The 21,641-nt window shown below is 49.3% G+C and overlaps 1 protein-coding gene across 26 annotated transcripts in view; it reads right to left on the bottom strand.

The window, feature by feature from the left end:
• Positions 1-21,641, bottom strand: part of Megf11 (multiple EGF like domains 11) — a 337,954-nt gene that overhangs the window by 50,034 nt on the left and 266,279 nt on the right. For all 26 annotated transcript variants that reach the window (XM_076576504.1, XM_076576500.1, XM_076576505.1 and 23 more), the window contains 3 exons: positions 16,311-16,447; positions 9,854-10,066; positions 1,002-1,176 (listed from right to left, as the gene is read on the bottom strand). In XM_076576504.1, the coding sequence (XP_076432619.1) occupies positions 1,002-1,176; positions 9,854-10,066; positions 16,311-16,447 (525 nt within the window). The remainder of the gene's footprint in view (positions 1-1,001; positions 1,177-9,853; positions 10,067-16,310; positions 16,448-21,641) is intronic.

Here is a 21,641-nt window from a genome sequence, read left to right as displayed (position 1 = left end):
GACATGCAAATGAGAGCAACATTTAGGAGCCATTCTCCACCTATATAATTAGCAAGATGGGAAGGGAAAAAAAAAAAAAGCCCAAAGTGTTCTGAACAAGGCACATGCATATACAACCCGCGACAGCATAGATTTATATAACCCTTTGGGAAAGTGATCTGGCAACATCCATCAAGAGCCGTGAATATATTGTGCCCGCTGACCTGGGAATTCACCCGAAGGAAATAATTCAATGGGACGGCGGGGTGGGGAGCTGCATGAAAGAAGATGCTCACTGCAACACTGGCTGTGAACATGGGAAAATCCTACTAGTCTGCAGGAAGGGAAGGGCTGGGGAAACCGGGCCTCTATCAGCTCCTGCTCTGCTAGGCAGCCATCCGAGATGAAAATTAAGAGGTCCAAACAGTAATATAGAAACATGAGTAAAAGAAAGAACGCGGCTGGAGCTCAGAGGCAGTGAGTGCGCTGGCCTCCCGTGTGGGAGGCTGTAGGTTCAGTCCTCTGGACAACACCCCCATAGACACAACACCCCCTACCCACACACAGAATTAACATTGCCTGGCCTGATAGTGCATGCCTGTCATCCCGGCATTCAGAAAGCAGAGGTGGGTGGATCTCTGTGATGTTGAGGCCAGCTCAGTCTACATAGTGAGTTCCAGGCCAGTTGGGGCTATGCAGTGAGGCTTTGTTTTAAAATAAATAAATAAACAAGCAAATAACTAAATGAGTGGAAAATGTATGCACAGGAGGACAGGGAAGAGCTGGAGGGAGATGAAGACAGTTTCAGAGTCAAGGACCGTGGACGGACTCTGTTACCCTTGCAGTGATAAACCTCAGAGAACAGCTTCAAGGGCTCTTAGACACACTCTGTGTCTGAAGGTGACACAGAGACACTCCTATCCCTCATTCCTGGACAGAGGGTCACACTCCAGATTGCCAAAAGTATGGGGTGCTGGCCCACTGGGGGCCGGGGAGGCTATAAGAGGCCTCTCCTGACTTACCATGAAGCCTGGGGCACAAGTGCAGCCCCCAGTGATGCTGTGGCAGTCAGCGCCATTCTGGCAGGTGCAGGGCAGCTGGCAACCATTGCCATAGTAGCCGGCAGGACAGGACTCATTGCAGAAGTGGCCCGACCAGCCTGGTTGGCAGGTACAAGCTCCAGTGACTGGGTGGCAGCTGAGCAGAGGAAAGAAGAGATAAGAGGACATCCCAGTCAGGGTTGCAACTGTGTTCCTTCCTCCCCTTCCCCAGGTCCAGCCTTCCCACTGCAGTAAGAGCAAAGGACCCCTGTGGTGAAGCTAGTCATGCCTTGTTTATGAGAAGATGTCCCGGCCATACAAGGCTCATAGGTAAGTAACTTGCCTAAGTCATTCAGCAAGGAGGTACACCACTAGGATTAGAACCCAGGCCTTCTGATTCTCAAACATGCATCCCCCGCCCCTTTGTTTTTTGAGACAGGGACTCATGGAGCCCAGGCTACCTTTGAACTCCCTATGTAACTGAAGGGGACACTGAATTTCTGGTACTCCTGCCTCCACCTCCCAAGGGCTAAGTATATGAAGTATGTGTTACGACGACCTGTTTACGCAATGCTAGAATCAAACCCTGGCCTCCTGCATACTAGACAAGGACTCTACCAACTGAAATATCTATATATCTATCTCTCTATCTCTCTATCTCTATCTCTACCTCTCTACCTCTCTATCTATCTCTATATATCTTCTTTATTTTTTATTTTTTCCAGACAAGGTTTCTCTGTATAGCCCTGGCTGTCCTGGATCTTGCTCTGTAGACCAGGCTGGCCTTGAACTCACAGAGATCCACCTGCCTCTGCCTCCCAAGTGCTGGGATTAAAGGCATGCACCATCATGCCCAGCTTGTATATTCTTTATAAAACAACACGGCCCAAAGCATAAGGCAGTGTCTTACTCCCTTGACTTACAGACTCTGAAGTCCAGAGTTCTCATCACTCACCCCTCATCCACAGAATATACCTAAGGTGTGGGGGGTGGGGTGGGGGGGACCCCTGAGAAGTCAACCATGATACTAGCAGCTCTCCCAGAGTAGACTCTTGGAGAACATGGATAAATAAGAGTTCAAACAAGACCTCAGGATAGGGTGACTCCTCACTGACGATGTGTGTACCTAAGGGAACTGCCACTTGGGCCTCCTTAGGCTCTGTAAGGGAGCGAGCCCTACTCCCTCCTTTATCTGCGAAGGCCACAGGAAGAGCCATTGGTGGCAGCGGGGGTGTGGCCGTGGTGGCAGCGGGGGCATGACCGTGGGGTGGGACAGCTTTGACTGATCATGGTCCGGTCCAGCAGCCAATACCCATTCCTGATCAAGAGCCCCCAATACAGTAATGGCGTGTCCTGCTGAGTGCCCGATCCCTGCAGGGGTGTAACTGACTCATGACACTGTCTGCTGAGTCCACAGGCTGGGGCATTTTCCCTAGATGGTCTCAGCAGACGCTAAGGTGGGCCACTCCTGAGAGGCCTCTGATGGGCTCCTGTGACCTCAAGACTCCTTCGCTTGCCACACGTTCTCAGAATTCGGCTGTGAGCCGATTCTCTCCCCTTCCTTCTCTTCCTTAGAGCTCTCTGGGGGCAGGGGGAGTCAGACCTACAGCCCTTCCCATCCCTCCAGCTCCTGTCTACCCCCCACTCCCCACCCCAACATGACTCCTTCTAAGTCTCTCTTTTGTGTTCTAGAGACCAGCCCAGGGCTTCCTGCAGACTAGGCAAGCACGTTCTTCACTACATGCCCACATGGTTCACACTTGGCATTTGCTTCTGGGCCAGCCCAGGCTAGCACAGCGGAGGTAAGTGGAAACTGGCTGCTCCAATCACCTCCTCCCTGCCCTCGAATCAGCTCAGATTTGATCTGGGAAGCCCTGCAGTGGCTGGCCAATGCTAGTCTTTGTTCCTTTAAGGTCCTACAAGGACAGGAGCTGGGTGTTGCGGGGTCGGTGTTGGCTCCCGTCCCAGTTCATATTCACTGTCCAGTCTGCACCCATAGGAATGCACATTGCTTTTACCGTATTTAATTATTAATTCCTTTCTTTTTGAGACAGGGCCTCATACAGCCTTAAACTTGCGCTGTAGCTGAGGACGATCCTGAGCTTTATAGTTTGCTTTATTTATTTATTTATTTTGTGTGTAAGTGCATGGGCACGGGGATGCCACGGCACACGTGAAAAAGTCAGAGGTCAACTTGTGGGAGTCCGTTTTCCTTCTACCATGTAGGTCCCAGGAATAAAGCTCAGGCCATCAAGCTGGATGGCAAGCAACTTTACTCAACAGCTCCCAACCCTGATCCTCCCGCCTCTCCCTCTCCAGTGCTAGGGTAACAGCTGGGTACCATTACCACAGCTGGTTTTATGCTGTGCTGGAATTCGAACCCATTCATGTACGCTAGGCAAGCACTCTGTCAGCTGAGCTTCAACCCTGGCCCTCTGTGTTGAATTGTTTTCTCTGTCTGTTGACTTGTTTGTTTTCTGTCTGTCTACTAGGTTCCAGCTCCCTGGGGAAGAGTTCTTGTCTGTCTGGTCACCTCTCAGGGCCCAGTGGGGTTCCTGGCACAGGGGAAGCGCTGACCTCATGGCAGGCTTAAATGAATGAATTAATGAACAGACTAACTGTGAGCAGCCAGTCAGCCTCGCTTCTAGGAGGCCCTGGTGTTCTTGGAGAAAATGAGGGGGTGGACCAGAGCAGACAGTTCTGGAATAATAAGTACCAGCAGCTAATAATCACTTCAGAAAATGTTTAGTCTCATTAATCATCCAGTCAAAACAACAATTGGATATTACCTTCTCTCTATCAAAACACAGACGAGCTTTTCAAATGCTGGTAAAGGTTTCCAGACAATCCGAGGTTATGTATCAGGAGACTAAATATATGCAGATGCCTTGGTCTTGTAATTCCATTTCTAAGAATCTATCCTAAGGAAACAGCCATGGCTGTGGAGGAAGATTTATGCACAGAGATGCTCCCTGAAGCATTATTTATAACAGTGGAAAATGGAAGCAATTTGAATAATAATAAATAATATGTGACCGGGCTATTAAAGCAGCAGGCACCTCACACGTATATTTCTTATCTTCCACCAACCTGTGAGGTAGGAATGTGAGCCTCCATTTTACAGGTGGTACCCAGAGGTTCTGGGACCTGCCCAAGGTCACACAGATAAGTGGGTAAATGATGGAGCTGGGGTTTGAACCAAGGTCTGGCCATGTCTATCCTGTGCTTCGTGTCACCTCTGACAAGAAGGTGCTAGTTAAAATGGGTTAGGACTATCCTAAGAAGGAATGTTCGATGCCAGGTGTGGTGGTGTACATCTAATCCTAGCACTTGGCAGCAGAGACAGGTGGAGTTCAAGCCCAGCCTGGTCTACTTAGTGAATTATAGGCTAACCAGTGCTACAAAGTGAGACACAGTCTCAAAGGAAAAAAGGAGGAGGAGGAATGTAATCGAGGTATTTCATTGTTTCTCCAAATAGCTAATGATTTAAGATTAAATAAAATATGCAAGTTATATACGAAGTTTATATTTTAGGGCTAAGGATATAATTCAGTACCTGCCAAGTATGTTTGAGGCCTTGGGTTCAATTCAGTACCACCACTCCCACCCCCAAAAAAACCCAAACAAAATCTCACAACAGGGACTGGAGAGATGGCTCAGCGGTTAAGAGCACAGGCTGCTCTTTCAGAGGACCCAGGTTCAATTCCCAGCACCCACATGGCAGCTCACATCTGTCTGTAATTCCAGTTCCAGAGAATCTGACACCTTCACACAGACATGCATACAAGCAAAACACTAACGCACATAGAGTAAGTAAATAAATAGATCTTAAAATAAAAACCATAACAAACAAAATATGAGCCACACAAACAAATCCTCAAACTAAAACAAAACCGTAAAGTCCCCCCAAACTAAAGTCATGATCTGAAATATGAGAAGTGTGCAGGTACTGGGATCCGAACTCAGGTGCTCTACAAGTACAGCATTTGCTTTAACTGCTGAGCTGTCTCTTCAATCCCATTCCTTTCTTTCTCACACCCTTATGGTCTCTATTCTTTTTCTTTTCTTTTTTTTACTTGGACACTGGATTCATGTAGCCCAGGCTAGCCTTCAACTTGCTATGAAGTTGAAATTCATCTTTTAATTTTCCTGTCTTCACTTCTGAGGTACGGAGATTCCAGTCAGTACATCTAGTTGATTGGGTGTTGGGGATGGAATCCAGGGCTTGGTACGTGCTAGGTGTGGTGATTTGAAGGAGAATGGCCCCCATTGGCTCATAGATTTGAATGCTTGGTCCCTAGTTGTGGAACTGTTCTGAAAGGATTAGGAGGTGTGGTCTTGTTGGAGGAAGTGTGTCACTGAGAGTGGACTTTGAGGTTTCAAAAGCTCATGCCAGGTCCATGCTTGCTCTCTCTCTCTCTCTCTCTCTCTCTCTCTCTCTCTCTCTCTCTCTGCCTGCTGCCTGTGAATCGGGATGTAAGCTCTCAGCCACTGTTCCAGCACCATGCCTGCCTGCCTGCCACCAGGCTTCCCGCCATGATGATCATGAACTGACCCTCTGAAACTGTAAGCAAACTCCAATTAGATGCTTTCTGTTATACATTGCCTTGGCCATGGAGTCTCTTTACAGCAATAGAGCAGTAACCAAGACTCTAGGCAACACTCCACCAGCTGAGCTATATCCCCAGCTCTACAATTCTATTTCTAGAAACAGGACATTGGCTTCTTAATTTGATGATCTGTTATCATTCTCTAAATGTCCCTCTGAAAAGATGCTGGGGAGTGACAGCAGACGATTTGGCTTTTTATTTTTTTATTTTTTATTTTTTTGAGACTATGAAGCCCAGGCTGGCTTTGAACTCATGGCCCCCTGCCAGGGCCTCCCTACCCCTGGGTCACCTGGTTGTTCACGCAGTGCTGGGGGAGGCTGGGACCAAAGTCCGCATCACGGGTACTCAGGCCGCCTCCTCTGTGTCAGGTTTCCCTGATTTTCTTCCTCTTCCCCGGACACAGATTAATCACTAGCTAACAGGAGCCGAAAGCTGCACAATGTGCGTGTCAGCTACACAGAGTGCGTTTTTTTTCTGCCTTTCTTTTGCCCTGATGAGATTTCTATCTCCGTGGCATCTGCTGGCTAAATCAAATCTTTCAAAGGTAATCCGCCATCATGGCTACTGGAACTCATCTATGACAATCCAATTTTGGAGGGAACATTTAAGAGGCCTGACACCCAGCCACTGTCCTCAAGGTGAATGCTCTATGAAGAAAGGTGGGCTCTTTTGTGTTTTCACAGAGCCCAAAGAGGAAACAAAGCTCCTCAGCCCTGCTCCTTCCCGGGGCAACCCAAAACCTCTCTGTGGCAGCTAGCCAGAGGGGAGGGGGGCAGGGAGAGGTTTTGGGTGGGCTGGGGTTAGAGTCCTGTCTCCTCAGAAGGATGCTGGAGACTGGAAGCCCCTACTTGTTCCAAGTTCTGCACAGGTTCGGGAACAAATGAGGCAAGGCTTCTAGTCACTTCACCTCCATCCCACTTCCAAAGACCACAAGAGAAGTCGCTCCTGTGCTGATGAAAAGTGATAGACAGACTGGGAGGCGGACATAGAGAGGAGAGGAGTGTGTATCAGGGTATTTTCTTTGTTAGCTAGTAAAGAACCAGCCTGCCTCCACCTTAGACTTAAAGGCCATCTTAGAGTAAAGACAAGCTAGGCTCATTCCTGTTATGATTAAGCCTCTGTTTCTCAAGGACTGGGCTGTGCCCCACCTGTTACCTCAACTACAAATGGTTCTGCACTGCACCTTCCAGGAATGTCAATCATGTCTTTGTTTGGAAAAGTTGTTTATAACCAACCTGCAACCCTCCCTTTGTTTTTAAAAGTTTTACAGCCACCTATGACTTCCTTGCTATGCCCACCCTGCAACCATTGTTTCGGGAGGTCCTTGGGAGTAATTGCTATGCTCATGTTCTGCCCCGTAACTCTGTTTTGCCTGACAAATCCCCCGTTTGGAAACTCCCTACCCGCCCCCCCCGCCAGTTACAAAAGCTTTGTCTTCCTCACATCCAATGCTGACCTCTCAACCCTGCCTTAGGGGGAGGCAGCCCCTGTACATGAATAAAAAAGCTTGCTTTAATTAATTGCTTGCTTTAATTAATTTGCCCATGATAATTTGGGTTGGGGGTCTTTCTCTTCCCATCTTTGGGATTAACAGTAGGATCTGAAGCCAGGACAGAGGGGACAACCCCCCACCCAATACCTGCAACTTAGCAGCCTTAAGATTGGAATTGTAGCCCCTATCTGTCTCTCTCCCTCCCTCCTCTCCTCCTGCCCTCTCTCCCTTTCTCCCCCTTCTCTCTCTCCCTTCCTCTGTCCTTCCCTTCCTTCCTTCACCCCATCCTATTTTTATTTTTTTGAAACAAGATCTCATAGCACCCATTCTGGCCTCCAAGTAACCAAGGACGACCTTGAACTTCTGAACCTCCTGCCTTAGTCTCCTACACGCTGGAATTACAGGTGTGTGCCACCATGCCCAGTTTATGCTAGTTGGGGATGGAATATGCATCCTGGCCGTACAGGTGCCAGGCAAATGCTCTACCAACTGAGGCACACCCCTCGCTGCAGGTCTTCGCTTTCTTTATATCCCAAGAGAAGGCTCGCTCTACAGTGAGTCAAAGCTTCACAGGAGGAGCAAGGCTTAGAGTGTCCACACACAGGGAGAGACCTGTCCTCAGTGTGCATAAAGACAAAGCCAAGAGCAGCAAGGATTCAGTTAGACCAGAGGTTCTCATCTCAGACGCCTTGTTTCCTCTGGGTGGCACTAACTGGAAACATCTTTGGGTGTCAGAACTTGGAGAAGGGGGAATATTTAAAAAGCAAGTGGGTGGAGCTACCTAGAAGGATGTACTGTTTAAGATGAATTCAGTGATGCCTGTCACTGAAGGCTGAGGCAGTGGTGATAGAGATGGATAAGGCAGGGTGCTGGTGCCCTTGGAGGTCCAGGCTTGGGACCAGGCTCTCCCCGAGGAGGTAGTGCTTTGGAGTCTAAGCAGCCTGCCTGGAGCTGGGCTGGCAGACACCTTCCAAGGACCCATGTCTAAGGAGGGATGTTGCCTCCCAGTTCCTTGAAACATGACACCCGTTAAAGACAGTAAAGCAAATAATCATTAATATTGGATGGGCTGAGATTAGCGACAGAGAAGAGGGAGTCCTTCCAGATTAATAATGCATGGAGGACTCCTTCAGAAGAAAGATAAATTATGCAGGGCACGGTTGCCCAGGCATGGCAGGAAAACAATAGCTTTTTAATTTGGGGCTTGAGTGGATTTCTACGGTAGGGACTCTTCCTGGATGGGGACCTCAGCAGCCTCCTTGGCTTCCCAGCAGGGATGGGTGTCCCATGACGTCTTCCATCTGTGAGTGGCTTTCTCATCCCCGTACTTAGCAACCTTAAACCTCTCACCCTGTCCTTCAGTCCAGGCCACAGGGCACCTCTTCCAGGATGCCTCTCCTGACCAGCGTGGTGGCTTCTTGTGATCTTTTATGCACATATCCAAGGTCACGGTAACTTGGACACATGCTGGGACCCAGCAGAGGCAGGGACATATATATTTCTACCCTAATATTTCTCAACCTCTGATGATGGGTGTGTTATACACTTAATGGTATGCCGTGGTTTGGCTGAATGAATTTTGGTCCATTGGAAGCAAAACAGGGCTCTGAGACACCACTGGAGGTGCCTTGCATTGGAAGAACATTCAAGAAAGTGTCAGTGAATATCAGCATCTGAGATCCTAAGAGCATGTGGGCTTCCCTCTTGTAGCCTGGCGCTGTCCTGTGGGGGCACTTCATGTTTGTTGAGTGAATGGCAAGGCACGGAAATGTTCACATAGACCTTGGCTCTAGGCTCTCTGGGTATAGTTCTCTTCCGAGATGCCACCAAGGAACCATATTCATCTGAACTCATACATGCTGAGATGCCCTGCGTGCTGTGGCCAGAGGCTCCAGGGTGACCTGTGAGAAACCACACTGGGGGTGAAGAGGGACCTCAGAGCAGAGGCCTTCTCTGCCTGGCCATCTGCACAGTATCCACTGTCTGGGCCGGCCTGTCTTCCTGGGACGTTCATAGGCCAGGAGAAAGGAGGATTGATCCCACCCCTTACTGTCCTGACAGCAGGCAGTCAGATAGAGGGCAGTGAGGCATCTCCAGGGCTGACAGCAGAAGGCCGGGCAGCTGGAGCAGCTAGCAGGAAGGGAAAGAGGTGGCCGGGGAGGCTGGGACCATCTATTCTGCTTCTCAGGCTCAGTCCTCTCTGGAAGTGGGAGAGACTAGCTCCTGTCCACATATTTCCATTCTGGGCAGGGGCCAATCTCTGTCCTTCCTGCTCTCCCACCCGGCTGGGGCCTCTCTGGGTCCCGGGATGGGCTTTCTAAGGCTCCAGCCTCCAGTTAGATGCTCAGGGTGGAGAAGAGGACTCTCCAAGATAGTTCACCAGACACCGTGCATCAGCCGTCACCCCAACCCAAGCCAGTCCCTAGAACTATCCAGTTCTAGTCCCCCATTTCTGTGGGTCATTCCTATGTGAGGCTTGAGACTGACCTAGTGTGAAGCCCAGGCAAGCTTGACATGGAGAACAGGTGGCCGCTGATCTAAGGTCTGGTCCTGACTCCAGCTGGGTGGCATTAGTTTTCACATTTTATCAGAGAGATCAAAGCCCTGAAGACCCTGCTTCTCCCAGCTGACTGGCTGGCCACACTGGAGGTGGGGCCACAGCCTGGGAAGCCTTTCTCCGTCACGGGGGCCACCCGGACCCTGCCCCAGACTTACCTATCCACAGCTCATACCTGATAGTGTTTTCGGGATCACAGGGACAGGGCAAGGAGCAGCCTGGGCCATGCCAGCCCTCGGGGCACAGCCGCTCTTGGCAGCTAGGGCCCTTGTAGCCGGGTTCACATTCACAGGCCCCTGTGGCCGGAGAACATTGACCTCCGTTGTGGCAATCACAGAGCTGGGAACACCGGAAACCAAAAGTTCCAAAGGGACATTCCTCTTGGCACCTGTGGGAGAGCAGAGAGCAGGGTGGAGCTGTGGGCCGGAGCCCTTGCATGCCTTCTCCATGCATCTGCACAGACCCACCCCCCAACTTGGAATGCCTGGTGTGCTCCTTCCCTCCCAGTCTCCCCCCACCCCACCCCATTTCCATGGGAACTTCACCTCACATCTCCTTAGCAGCCAGCTATGAGCTCGTATTATCAGTGTAATGATGCAAAACTTTTTCATTGTGAAAACCGTGATAAGGCTGGGTGTGGTGGTGGTGCGTGCCTATAATCCTAGCGACTTGGGAGACTGAGGCGGGATGGTGCCTTTAAGTTTGGGGCCAGCCTGGTGGGTTCCAGACTACCTATGTGATTGTGGTCCTTGTGTGACTGAAGTCCTCTTTTTAAAAAAGTGTGATAAAATGTGTGTGCTATGGTTTGAATGTTTGTTTCCTTCAAAATCCATAAAGAGAGGGTCTTTTTGGTAATTAATTGTATAATAAATCGATTTAATAATAAATATGAATATTTATATTTAAAGAGTCTCATGTAGACTAGGCTGGCTTCAAACTCAATATGTAGCCAAGGGTGACCTTGAACTTCCCATCCTACCTTTTCCATGTCCTTAATGCTCCCATACTTGGTCTATGTGGTGCTATGAATTTTTTTGTTTGTTTATTTGAGACAGGATCTTACTCTGTAATTCAGGTGGTTGTCCTAGAATTCACTATGTAACCCAGGCTTTGATTTCACAGCAATCCTCCTGTCCCAAACTCCTGAGTGCTGGGATTACTAGGATGTGCTTTCCCAAGTCTCAGGTGGAAGCCTCTCTCCCCTGTCCTGGGGAGCCCTGTGGTTCCTCCCCCTCAGGGTGGAATTTCCCTTACATACAAGTGTCTTCCTCTTTCATCAAGCTGCATACTCCCAAAGACTGGCTATTTGCTCTTCCTGAGATCTAAGGACTCAAGGCAGGGCCTAGCTCTCTCTGTTACCAGCCAGTGAGCCCCCACGGTGGAGGACAGACACCCTTTGTGCTATGTGAGCTCATACGGGTAGATACTTAGAGGTCCCCAGCCTTTAGGCCAATAGATACTGATCTTTTGTGTGTCAGCTGCTGGCTTCCTAGCTTCCTGGCTTCCTGAATGTGCTTTAAAAGCCCTTGCTACAGTCCAGGGTAATTTCCCAGGGGCCACAAGCTTATTGTCATAGCAACTGGACCTTGGGGAAATAAGGGGTTACCTGGGGGCGACCTGTGCACTAGAGGGAACCAGCCTCTGGGCTTGGGGATTATCTGTTTCTAAACTCTGCTTCAGTGATGCAGATAATGAAGACCTAAACTTCTATGGGCCGCTTGCTCGTCATAAGATGAACTGGTAACCCTCATCAGGTTTTTGAAGTTTAAATAAGATAATACTGGAGAATGGAGAGATGGCTTAGCAGTCAAGCACTCCAATTTGACTTGCATGACCTGAGTTCTGTTCCCAGCACCCACGCTGGGCAGCTCACAACCACGTGTAACTCCAGGTCCAGGGGATCTGACAGCCTCTATTAGTCTCCTCTGGCACTGCACTCACATGTACATAACCCACCCCCGTACACATAATTAACTTTTTAAAATGTGTAACTATCCAGAAAGGTAGCCAGGAGACCGCTATTTGTTGTTACTCTTAAATAAATCTCTTAACTGCTGACCCGTCGCTCCAGTTTTTATTAAGAGTTTGTTATAGTTCTTAAAACACAGCAGATCTGACCCTCTTGCCTTAGATTCAGGCATGAAAAGGCTCAAGGAAAAGAATCCGGAAATGTAATGGAAGCATGGACTTGAGGGATTAGAAGTTGTTTAATTATTACTTGTGTGGAGGTCGGAGGACAGACGGTAGAGTTGCTTCATGTAAGGCAAATGATCAGAGCTTACTTCCGGGCTTTGAAAACCCACCAGTCCCTGAGCTCTAAAACCCAGTGTCCCTGAGCCTGAAAACCCACCAGTCCCTGAGCCTGAAAACCCACCAACCCCTGGGCTCACCCCAAGATCAGGACTTGAAATCTCACCAATCCCCACTCAGGAAATCTTCCCCCTAAAAAACTCTGCTCCCAAGAAACCCTGTATAATAAGCCTGTCGCCCTCTCAGCCCCCTGCTGCTTCTCACCAGAGCAGAGGCGGCCACCCTCTTGTGTCTTTCCCAGTAAATCTCGTGTGGGAGGTTTGTTGTACAGTGTGATTTTGTGGGATACCACAGGGTACCTTTCCCCTCGGAGCTGCAACACTTACAGTTCTCTTCTTCCACTTCTACTATGTCTTCCAGGGACAGAACTCAGGTCATCAGGCTTTGAATAGCAGGCACCTTTACGTGCTGAGTCATCTTACCAGCCCCCTCCTCCTAAGATTTAAGTGTTCAAGTGTGACCTTGAACTCCTGATTCTCTTACCTCTACCTCCTGAGTGCTAGGATTACAGACAGACATGAACCATCAAGGCCTGTTTACTCAGTACTGGGGATGGAACTCAGGTCTTTATGCATGCTAGGCAATCACCCTACTGAGTTACATCCTCATTTGTTTATGTTCTAAATGTACCCTGTGCTGGCTAGTTATACGTCAACTTGACACAAGCTAGAGTCATCTGAGAGGAGGGAACCTCAACTGAGAAAATCTCTCCACAAGATGAGACTGTAGGGCATTTTCTTAATTAGTGGTTGATATGGGAGGGCCCAGTCCATTGTGGGTGGAACCACCCCTGGGCTGGTGGTCCTGGGTGCTATAAGAAAGCAGGCTGAGTAAGCCATGAGGAACAAGCCAGTAAGCAGCACCCCTCCATGGCCTCTGTATCAGCTCCTGCCTCCAGGTTCCTGCTCTGCTTGAGTTCCTGCCCTCACTGCTTTTGATGATGAACTGTGATATGGAACTGTGAACGAAATAAACCCTTTCCTCCCCAAGTTGCTTTTGGTCATGGTGGTTGATCACAGCAATAGTCACCCTAACTAAGACATACCCATAATTCTTCTTCATAGGCATTCTTCCTCATAGACAGGGCAGGGAGAGGGTGGTCCTACTGAGAGGTTGGTGGCCTAAAATGAGGTCAAGTGGCCACGCACCAGTAGACTTGGGGGGCAGCATTGTGTATGGGAGGATTGAGAGCAGCCAGAGTATTGGGGACTAGCCTTGACAACTAGAGACTAGGTGTTCTCGTTTCTGTCTTTGCTGTTCTGTGCCCAGAGTGATAAGAGGCAGGAGAGAGACTGGGATGTAGCTTTAGAGCTTCCCTCAAGGGAGATGCCACTGGCTTCCCCCTTTTGGAGCCACTGTGTGAGGGGCAGAATCTGGCTGAAGGGAGGGCAATGAGAAAGATCTAGGTTGCCCTGGGTCGCCCCAGCCTGCTGGGGCAGGAACAGAGGGAGGGGCTCTTAGGGGAGGAAGGGCAGGAGGCAGACAGGAGAGAGAAAGGGGGCGCTGAGAAGGGAGGGAACTGAGGTAGAGGGCAAGGAGCAAGAGCAGCTACAGACCCACCGTCTACACTGCCAGTCCCTGCTCAGCGTCCGCATTCTGCCACAGACCACTGAGCTCTGCAGGCCTCAGCTCTCTGACGTCAGGAGACACCTGCTCCCTTGTGTTGGCATACTCCTGCCCACTCCTGCCCAGCACTGCAGACAGAGCTGCTCTGAAGGGAGTGCCCACCTGGCTGTATTCCAGGGGAGGGGGCACTGAATCCTCATGCCCAGAAAAGAATCTAGAGATGAAATATTGACAACCCAATCCATTTCCATAATCAGACTCTTTTTACTTTTCTTCCTATCCACAATTTAAACAACTTATTTATTTAGAGATCAAGCTAAGACTGCTAATGAATTTTACACAAAGCACACTAATAACCAGCCCATGGAACAGGAGGATAATCACAGCAGGGATTAGCTTTCTACTTAAACACCCTTCCTTCCCAATGTATCAATCTAATGTGTCCGATCTTGCCATTAACAACCAGATACATTGCTCAATTAAATTACAAGTTACGTTTCGTGTTTAATTTGAGCTGGATCCCGCCTATCTAGGGAGACCCGCGTTATTATACCCGCTTGGTTTTAATATGCTCATGATAATTTGGGGTGGGCTAATGCAGCTGTCACCTACAAAATTAATGGAGGCAATTTTACAAAATATTAAACACCAGGCAGCCTGTTGAGGCGGGAAAGCCAAATGCTCTCGGCACTCTACATGAACTCTCCTGAGGCGGGTTGGGAAGCAAGCTCCACGGTTTTGGAGATTTTCTCTGCTCTAGGATCAAGGGTGAAACTCCAAGAAGGGACACTTGGGATTATTTCTGCCCTTGGTGAACCCCGAGAGCAAATGAGGTGGCTCTCCTGGTGCCTGGCAGCTTGCTAAAACCCTGACACCAGTTTCTAACACATGAATAAGGGCTGGAACAAAGGGGTCCTCACTCGGTCTCCAGCATTTCCTTACTTTGGGGTTTGAAGATGTGATGGGAAGGTGGACCTGCCACTTAATTCTGGATCCCCAGAACTCACAACCAGTACTCTGGGGAACCCATGGAGATGAATGCTGGCATGAGGCTTAAGAACTTGAGGGTGTAAGGAAATAAACCCAGCACTAGCACACAAAGTCTTTCTGGATATCACTAAAGACTGGGACAGTTCCAGGGAGAGCAGGGGGATGCCGATTTTGTTAGTCAGATCCAAAAGGCGGCTGGAGCTAAATGTAAGTTCATTGGTTGAGTGCCTATTTAGTATGCAGGAAGCTATGGATTTGACCCCTGGCACCACATTAATGTGACCAGGTAACATAAATCTGTATCTCAGCACTGAGGTGATGGAGGCAGGAAGTTTGGAAGTTCAGGTAATCATTGGCTATACTGTAAGATTGAGGCCAGCCTGGGCTATGAGAGATACTGTCAACACACACACACACCCCAGAAAGGACTCCCTGGGTGACTTAGCCTTGATCCCTGCTTATGTCACCCAGACAGAGACCAGGAAACAACTGTCTTGTCAGAGACCCCCCCCAGCCCACCCCATCTCTCCTGCAAGCCTCGTGGACTGCAGGAAGCCGATCCACAAGAGGTGAAGAATGAAACTCGAGATGGTACCATATCTGCACAACTCTCCTAACAATGCTTCGGGGCTGGCTACATCATTTGCAGAGAAGCCAAGCACCGGTGATCTTTACAATAAGAATGAATTCTATTGGCTGACAAACAGAGCTAGGGCTAAGGCCTAAAAGAAGGATCTGTGATATGCATAAGGATATTCTGTTGGTGGAGGATGCAAAGTACACGGGGTCTCTTTCATGGGGATGTGTTCTGTTCACTGAGAGACAAAGCTCAGGATATTGAGGGATTGTTTGACCATGTCTCTCCAGCATTCCAGGTGATCAGGCCTCATTCATTTCCTTCCATTGACGTAAAGAGGCCTGTGTGATGGACAATCCTGGTTCTCCAATGCTTCCTCTAAGCTGTGCTTTCTACATTATCTCCTCTCACTTTGTCTAGAAAGAGTAATAACATTCAGGAGCCGGAGGTGAGACTTGGATCCACCTGCACAGAGCCAGGCAAAGGCAAGGCCTCCTCAGGCTGGTTGGTGGAGGAAGGGGACCCGGTCAGGGGTCTGTGGATACGTGTGGTCCTCCACCTCCAGTTCGCCACCAGCCGCACAGGCCTTGTTTCTTCCTCTTCCACTGTGCTGCCCCTGCCCCATTGCTTCCTTCCACCTGGTGCAGTTGTACCCAGAAGGCAGTTCCTCGGTTATGTGTTCTGTTGCCTGTGTCCCCCCCCCCCCCCCCCCCCCCCGTGACAGGTTGGCTTCCTTCAAGGACATCAGGGTCTCTCTGGACACCCGCTCAGCCTGCTCTCAGGCACTCATCCACACAACCTGATGTCAGTATCTTTCAGAGATAACCCAATTTGGGAATAAAAATCTACTTCTAAAAGCACTTCAAAATGTGGACACTGATTTTTCTCTCTTCGCTCTTTTGGGGTCTCTGTACCACTGCTTCCCTCTGCAAGTGCAGACAGGGGAGATGGAGGAGGGGGTCACTCATCTCCATCCCAGTGCAAGTTTAGGGCAGCCAGGCTGGAGGAGGGGTGGGTGGCACTTAGGGAGAGATAGGGTGAGCAGATGGATTTCCCTGGTAGGACTCGGAATGCCTTCTGAACAAAGAGACAGAAGGCTGGCCAGAGGTGCTGTGGCTAGAATTCTCTGCAAGGCTGCTGAGGAGGGTATGAACTGAACACCAGAGACAAGAGTTAAGGGCGTCCTTACCTGTCTCCCATGTATCCAGCTGTACAGTGACATTGTCCAGTCACATGGTCACACTGGCCTCCATGGTGGCAAGGACAATCTTGGCTACAGTTCTGGCCAAATGTCCCCGGTGGGCAGGGCTGGGCACACACTGCTCCCTGAAATAGAGTTGAGGACAGGCTTGGTAGGGCTCCAAAGATATCATGCTGAGGTTAATTCTCCAGGGAATATTGGGGCCCCAGGGGCCACCCCAGCTTCCCAGTGTAGTCAGGAGAGCTGGTATTCACGCTACAGTCACACTCTCAGCCAATCTCAGCATACAGTTGTGAATCCCTGTTGTATGCCAGGTGCTGGGTTAGAACCTGGGGCACAGAAAGCGGGTGTGAGTTGACGCCTGTCCTCCCAGGTCCTGGGGAGACCACCAAGAAAACCAAATAGAGTACATAATGCGAGTCCTCTCACATGTACTAGAAAAAAAAAGTTGTGGAGATCTAGGAGAGCCCCCGCCCCATTAAACATCCGGCTGTGGTGACACACCACAGTACCTTTCCTAAACCCAGCTACTATGAGAGTAGAGGACCCAAACGGAGGTGGGGGGAGGGGAGGGGAACTGGGGTGTGAAGAAGGGGGAGGGGCAGAAAGAGGGAGGAGACGGGCAGTGAAGGCCTGGAGGAGGAGAAATGGAATAGGAGATCATGACTCCCATCAGGGCAGAGCATTACAATTTTTTTTTAAAAAGACATTTTAAAAACCATATTTTTATTTCTGTGTATGTATGCCATTGGCATGTGGACGCCCAAGGAGTCCAGAAGAGGCCTTTGGATCCCCTGGAGCTGGAGTTACAGGTGGTTGTGAACTTTCTTGATGTGGGTTCAGGGAGCTGCCAAACTTGGGTCCTCTGGAAGAGCAGCAAGTGCTCTTAACTACCGAGCCAACACTCCAGGCACCAAAGTTTTATATTTCTTTTTTTTAAATTATTTCATTTTTTATTTTATTCACATTTATGTTTTACCTCCATGTGCATCTGTCTGAGGATATTGGATCTCCTGGAACTGGAGTCACAGACAGTTGTGAGCTGCCATGTGGGGGCTGGGAATTGAACCCAGGTCTTCTGGAAGAGCAGTCAGTGCCCTTAACCACTGAGCCATCTCTCCAGCCCAACTTTTTATATTTCTACAGGTAAACTTAAAGTTTTTAGGAAGAGGAAAGCAGTAATACACAAGCACCAGGAATCAAGTTCTTCGAGTTCTTAGCTGGAAATGAGGGGACAGTGGGGCCCTCTCTCCCTAACATCTGGAGAGAAAGTAGTTTCCAGTCTAGAACCGACAGCCAAGCAGCAGGAGGGATGTGGCTCAGAGGAAAAGCCTGGATCTCAGCACTTCAAGAAAACAAGCTGGTCCAAACAAAACAGACGAAATCCTTTTGTCTAGAATTTTATACCTACCAAAACCATTTTTTTTAAGATTTATTTATTTATTTATTTATTTATTTATTTATTTATTTATTTATTTATTTATTTATTATGTATAAGCATGTATGCCTGCAGGCCAGAAGAGGGCACCAGATCTCACTACAGATGGTTGTGAGCCACCATGTGGTTGCTGGGAATTGAACTCAGGACCTCTGGAAGAACAGCCAGTGTTCTTATCCTCTGAGCCATCTCTCCAGACCCCCAAAACCATTTGATAGGACAGTTTCAGATTTGAACAAACTCCCAAACATTAATCTTCATGGGTACTTTAGGTAACTAAGTGGAAGATGCCCCACTCCTCATTAAAAAAAAAAAAAAATTAAAAAACAAAAACAAAAACAAAAAAACCATGTCCAGGGCTGGTGATATAGTTCCCTCAGTGGAATGCTTCCTGGCATGTGTGAAGCCCTGTGTTCAGTTCTCAGCATCTACAGACTCAGTGTGGAGGTGCACACCTGCAGGTGGAGGCAGGACTATTATAAGTTCAAGGTCATCGTCAGTCAACCTCGGCTATGTGCCTAGTTTGAGAGTTAGACTGATATATGAAATCTTGTTAACCCACCCACTCACCCCCCCCCAAAAGAAAGAAAGGTAGAAAAAGAAAAAAGTAATTACTCAAGAAAACTTAAAAAGCCAAAGAAAACATGGATTCTGAGAACTAGGGACCCATCAAAGGAGAAACAAAAGGAATCCCAGGACAGTAGTGAGTATGCTAAGCAAAGAGCCCCGCAACAGAAGCACAAGGTATTCTGCCTCAAAACACAAAGGCAAAACCAAAAAGTCAGGGAGGGAGGGAATGAGGGAGGGAGGGAGGGAGGGAGGGAGGGAGGGAGTGAGGGAGTAAGTGAGTGAGTGAGGAAGGGAGGGAGTGAGTGGGTGACTTCCAAGGTGTCTGACTTACTGAGAGGAATTTCAGACTTGGGCTGAGCTGTCGGATAGATTAGTAACGGCACACACAGGCACGTTAACATAAACATGGTGAACTTAGCTGTCTTCTGTCCGTCTTTCTTTGGGGAGCTGCTCTGTACTCTGGGCATTTCCCCTCTTTCTCTGAAGGCCCTCCCTCTCTGTGGCTGCTTGTCACCCTGCATCTGACCTGCAGGCCAACTCAACTCCAACAGGGGAGGCTGGAATTAAGGACAATAAAATGTAAGTTTATTTATTTATATATGTGTGTGTGTGCGCGCGTGTGCGTGCGTGCCATGGCACACATGTGGAGGTCATAGGACAACTTGCTTGAGTCATTTCTCTTTCTACCATGTGGGTCCCAGGGGTTGAACTCAGGTTGTCAGGCTTGAGGACAATAGCCGAGGCCACTGAGCCAGCTCACCAGCCTGAATCCCAATCTGAAGTCAACAGTTAAGGAGTGGCTGGGGCTGGAGAAGATGATTCAGTGGTTAAGAGCACTGGCTGTTCTTCCAGAGGTCCTGAGTTCAATTCCCAGCAATCACATGGTGGCTCACAACCACCTGTAGTGGGATCTGATGCCCTCTTCTGATATAAAGCCACACATGCAGACTGAGCACTCATATACATAAAATAATAAATAAATCTTTAAAAAAAAAGTAGCAGTAAAAGCATGTTAGGTAGAAAACGGAGGGAGAAGCCCCGAGACCCAGACTGGGGTTGTGAGCATGTGCACTGAGAGCTGTTTTCTCTCCGCCCCCAGCCGCCAGTATTAGCCTTGTGGTATATACCTTTAAGACAGCCTGTATACATTTCAAGTCTTCATCAGATGTCTGAGCCTAGTCTCGTCTCCTGCCACCCTTTCAGCCAGAGATAATCATTTCTCTTATGGAGAATGAAGATGATCCTCCAATTAATTAATCAATTTGTTCAACACACAGTTATTAAGCACCAATAATCACCAGCCCCCAAGAAGCTAGTTCAGTCGGGAGGAGCTTGCCAGACCAGAGCCGTCTTCTCGCATCGTGTTATTGAGTTGTGATGAATTAAATGGGAGGCTTTCAGCTCAGATTACCCTCTGCAGGCACCAAGGGGCCTGGCGGAGGGAGGACTGCGAGGCCAGTGTGCAGAAGTGGGGGGGGGGGGAGCCTGGGGATGGCAGGGGCCTGTCTCTGGCTTCTGTGCACCTCTGTCCTTACTGTCTGGGGACGTCGAGGGTCCTCCAACCCTGAAAATGACTTCAAGCCAACTTAGGCAGGGAATGCTTATGCCTACCAGTGCCCTCACCCTTGAACAGGTGGAGCCCTCATTCATGTACACACACACCCCAGAGAGAGAGAGAGAGAGAGAGAGAGAGAGAGAGAGAGAGAGAGAGATGACCCCTGGTCTCTAGGAAGTTGTAAAGATAAGTGAGATTAGGGATACAAAGGAAGCCAGCACAGCACCTTAATGAGCAGCCCTTAATGAATGTCAGCTGAACAAAGTTGGCACTGAGGAGGTGATGCAGGATTACATAAATGATCAACTACTGCCGGTTGGAAGAACGACCTTTGGAGGAGGCAGGCAAAGCATGAGGGTTCCTCTCCTGCCGGGACTTCATCTTCTTGAGACTCACAGGCCGCAATCCTAACTCCCAGTGCGTCTGGATATGGTCGTCTGTGGATGCTCGGCCTTTTCAGAGGTCAAGTCAAACACTTGTGTCCGTGGGCCCTCATCCAAGCTAACTCGGGGACTAATCAGATATGCAGAGGGCCGGAGGGTCAGCTCAATCAGTGACATGCTTGCTGTGCAAACATAAGCATTTAGCTTTGCTCCCAGAAGTCATGTAAAAAGACAGATGTGGTGATGTGTGCTGGCTAGTTTTATGTCAACTTGACACAAGCTGGAATCACTTGGGAAAGGGACTCTCAACCGGAAAAATGCCTCTGTAAGATCGGCCTATAAGCAAGCAATGCATTTTTTCTTTCTTTTTAAAAAAATGTACGTGCTAGTGTATGAGTATATGTATTTTATGTGTACGGGTGCTCTGTCTGCACGTACATCTGCACACCATAAGAGGGCATCGGATTTCATCACAGACTGTTGTGAGCTGCCACGTGGGTGCTGGGAATTGAACTCAGGACCTCTGGAAGAGCAGGAAGAGCAGCCAGCACTCTTAACTGCTGAGCCATCTCTCCAGGCCCTGTAGCGCATCTTCTTAATTGGTAATTGGCATGGGAGGGTTCAGCCCGTCATGGGTGGTACCATCCTTGTGCTGGTGGGTCTGGCTTCTATAAGAAGGCCGGAGGGATAGCCATGCAAAGGCGAAGGAAGAAGATGGCCATCTCCAGGCTGGGGAGAGAGGCTCAGAAATCATCAGCCCTGCCTGATGGAGTCACCTTAGACGACACCCAGACACCTTTCTCAGCCTCCAAACCCAAGGGAAAACAAAGCCTTATAGTCCGAGTCGTTTGTCTGGCAACCTGCAAAGTCCAGCGGTGTCTCCACTGTAGTGGGCTCCTGGGCTACACAGCATTTAGAAGGTTGGCATGAAATGGGGTCAAGTCCTGCTCTTCCCACTGGTCAGGCCTAGTTTTTCTGTGGGGCTCTGGAGAGCAGCTCCACTGTCAGAGGTCTGTGTTCGACAGAAGATCGAAAGGAAGGGGCCAAGATGGCGGCTCGGTCTTGCCAGCATTTTGGGCAGTCACATTAGTGGGTGCTGACCCAGGAGCCCATGGAGACACTGAGCGGTGGCTGGTGAAGGTGCTGTGGAGGTGATCCCAACCTCAGGACCAGGCACTGGCCTCGACAGTTGTCTTTCCAACCCCTAGTGTCTGAGACACCAAAGCCTAAGCCGCAGGAGGCCCTCTCTGGGCCTCCGCCATCACTGGCCCCATTTCCTGGCTGCTGGCTCCATCCCTCCTCCTGCCCATTATTTCCTTTGCATGTGAGCGTCTGTGTACACATGAGCATGTGTGAATGTACCCCTTCCATTC

The sequence above is a fragment of the Peromyscus maniculatus genome, chromosome 7, assembly GCF_049852395.1.
Source record: "Peromyscus maniculatus bairdii isolate BWxNUB_F1_BW_parent chromosome 7, HU_Pman_BW_mat_3.1, whole genome shotgun sequence".
Classification (NCBI taxonomy): Eukaryota; Metazoa; Chordata; class Mammalia; order Rodentia; family Cricetidae; genus Peromyscus; species Peromyscus maniculatus.
This window is presented reverse-complemented; position numbering and strand designations above follow the sequence as displayed.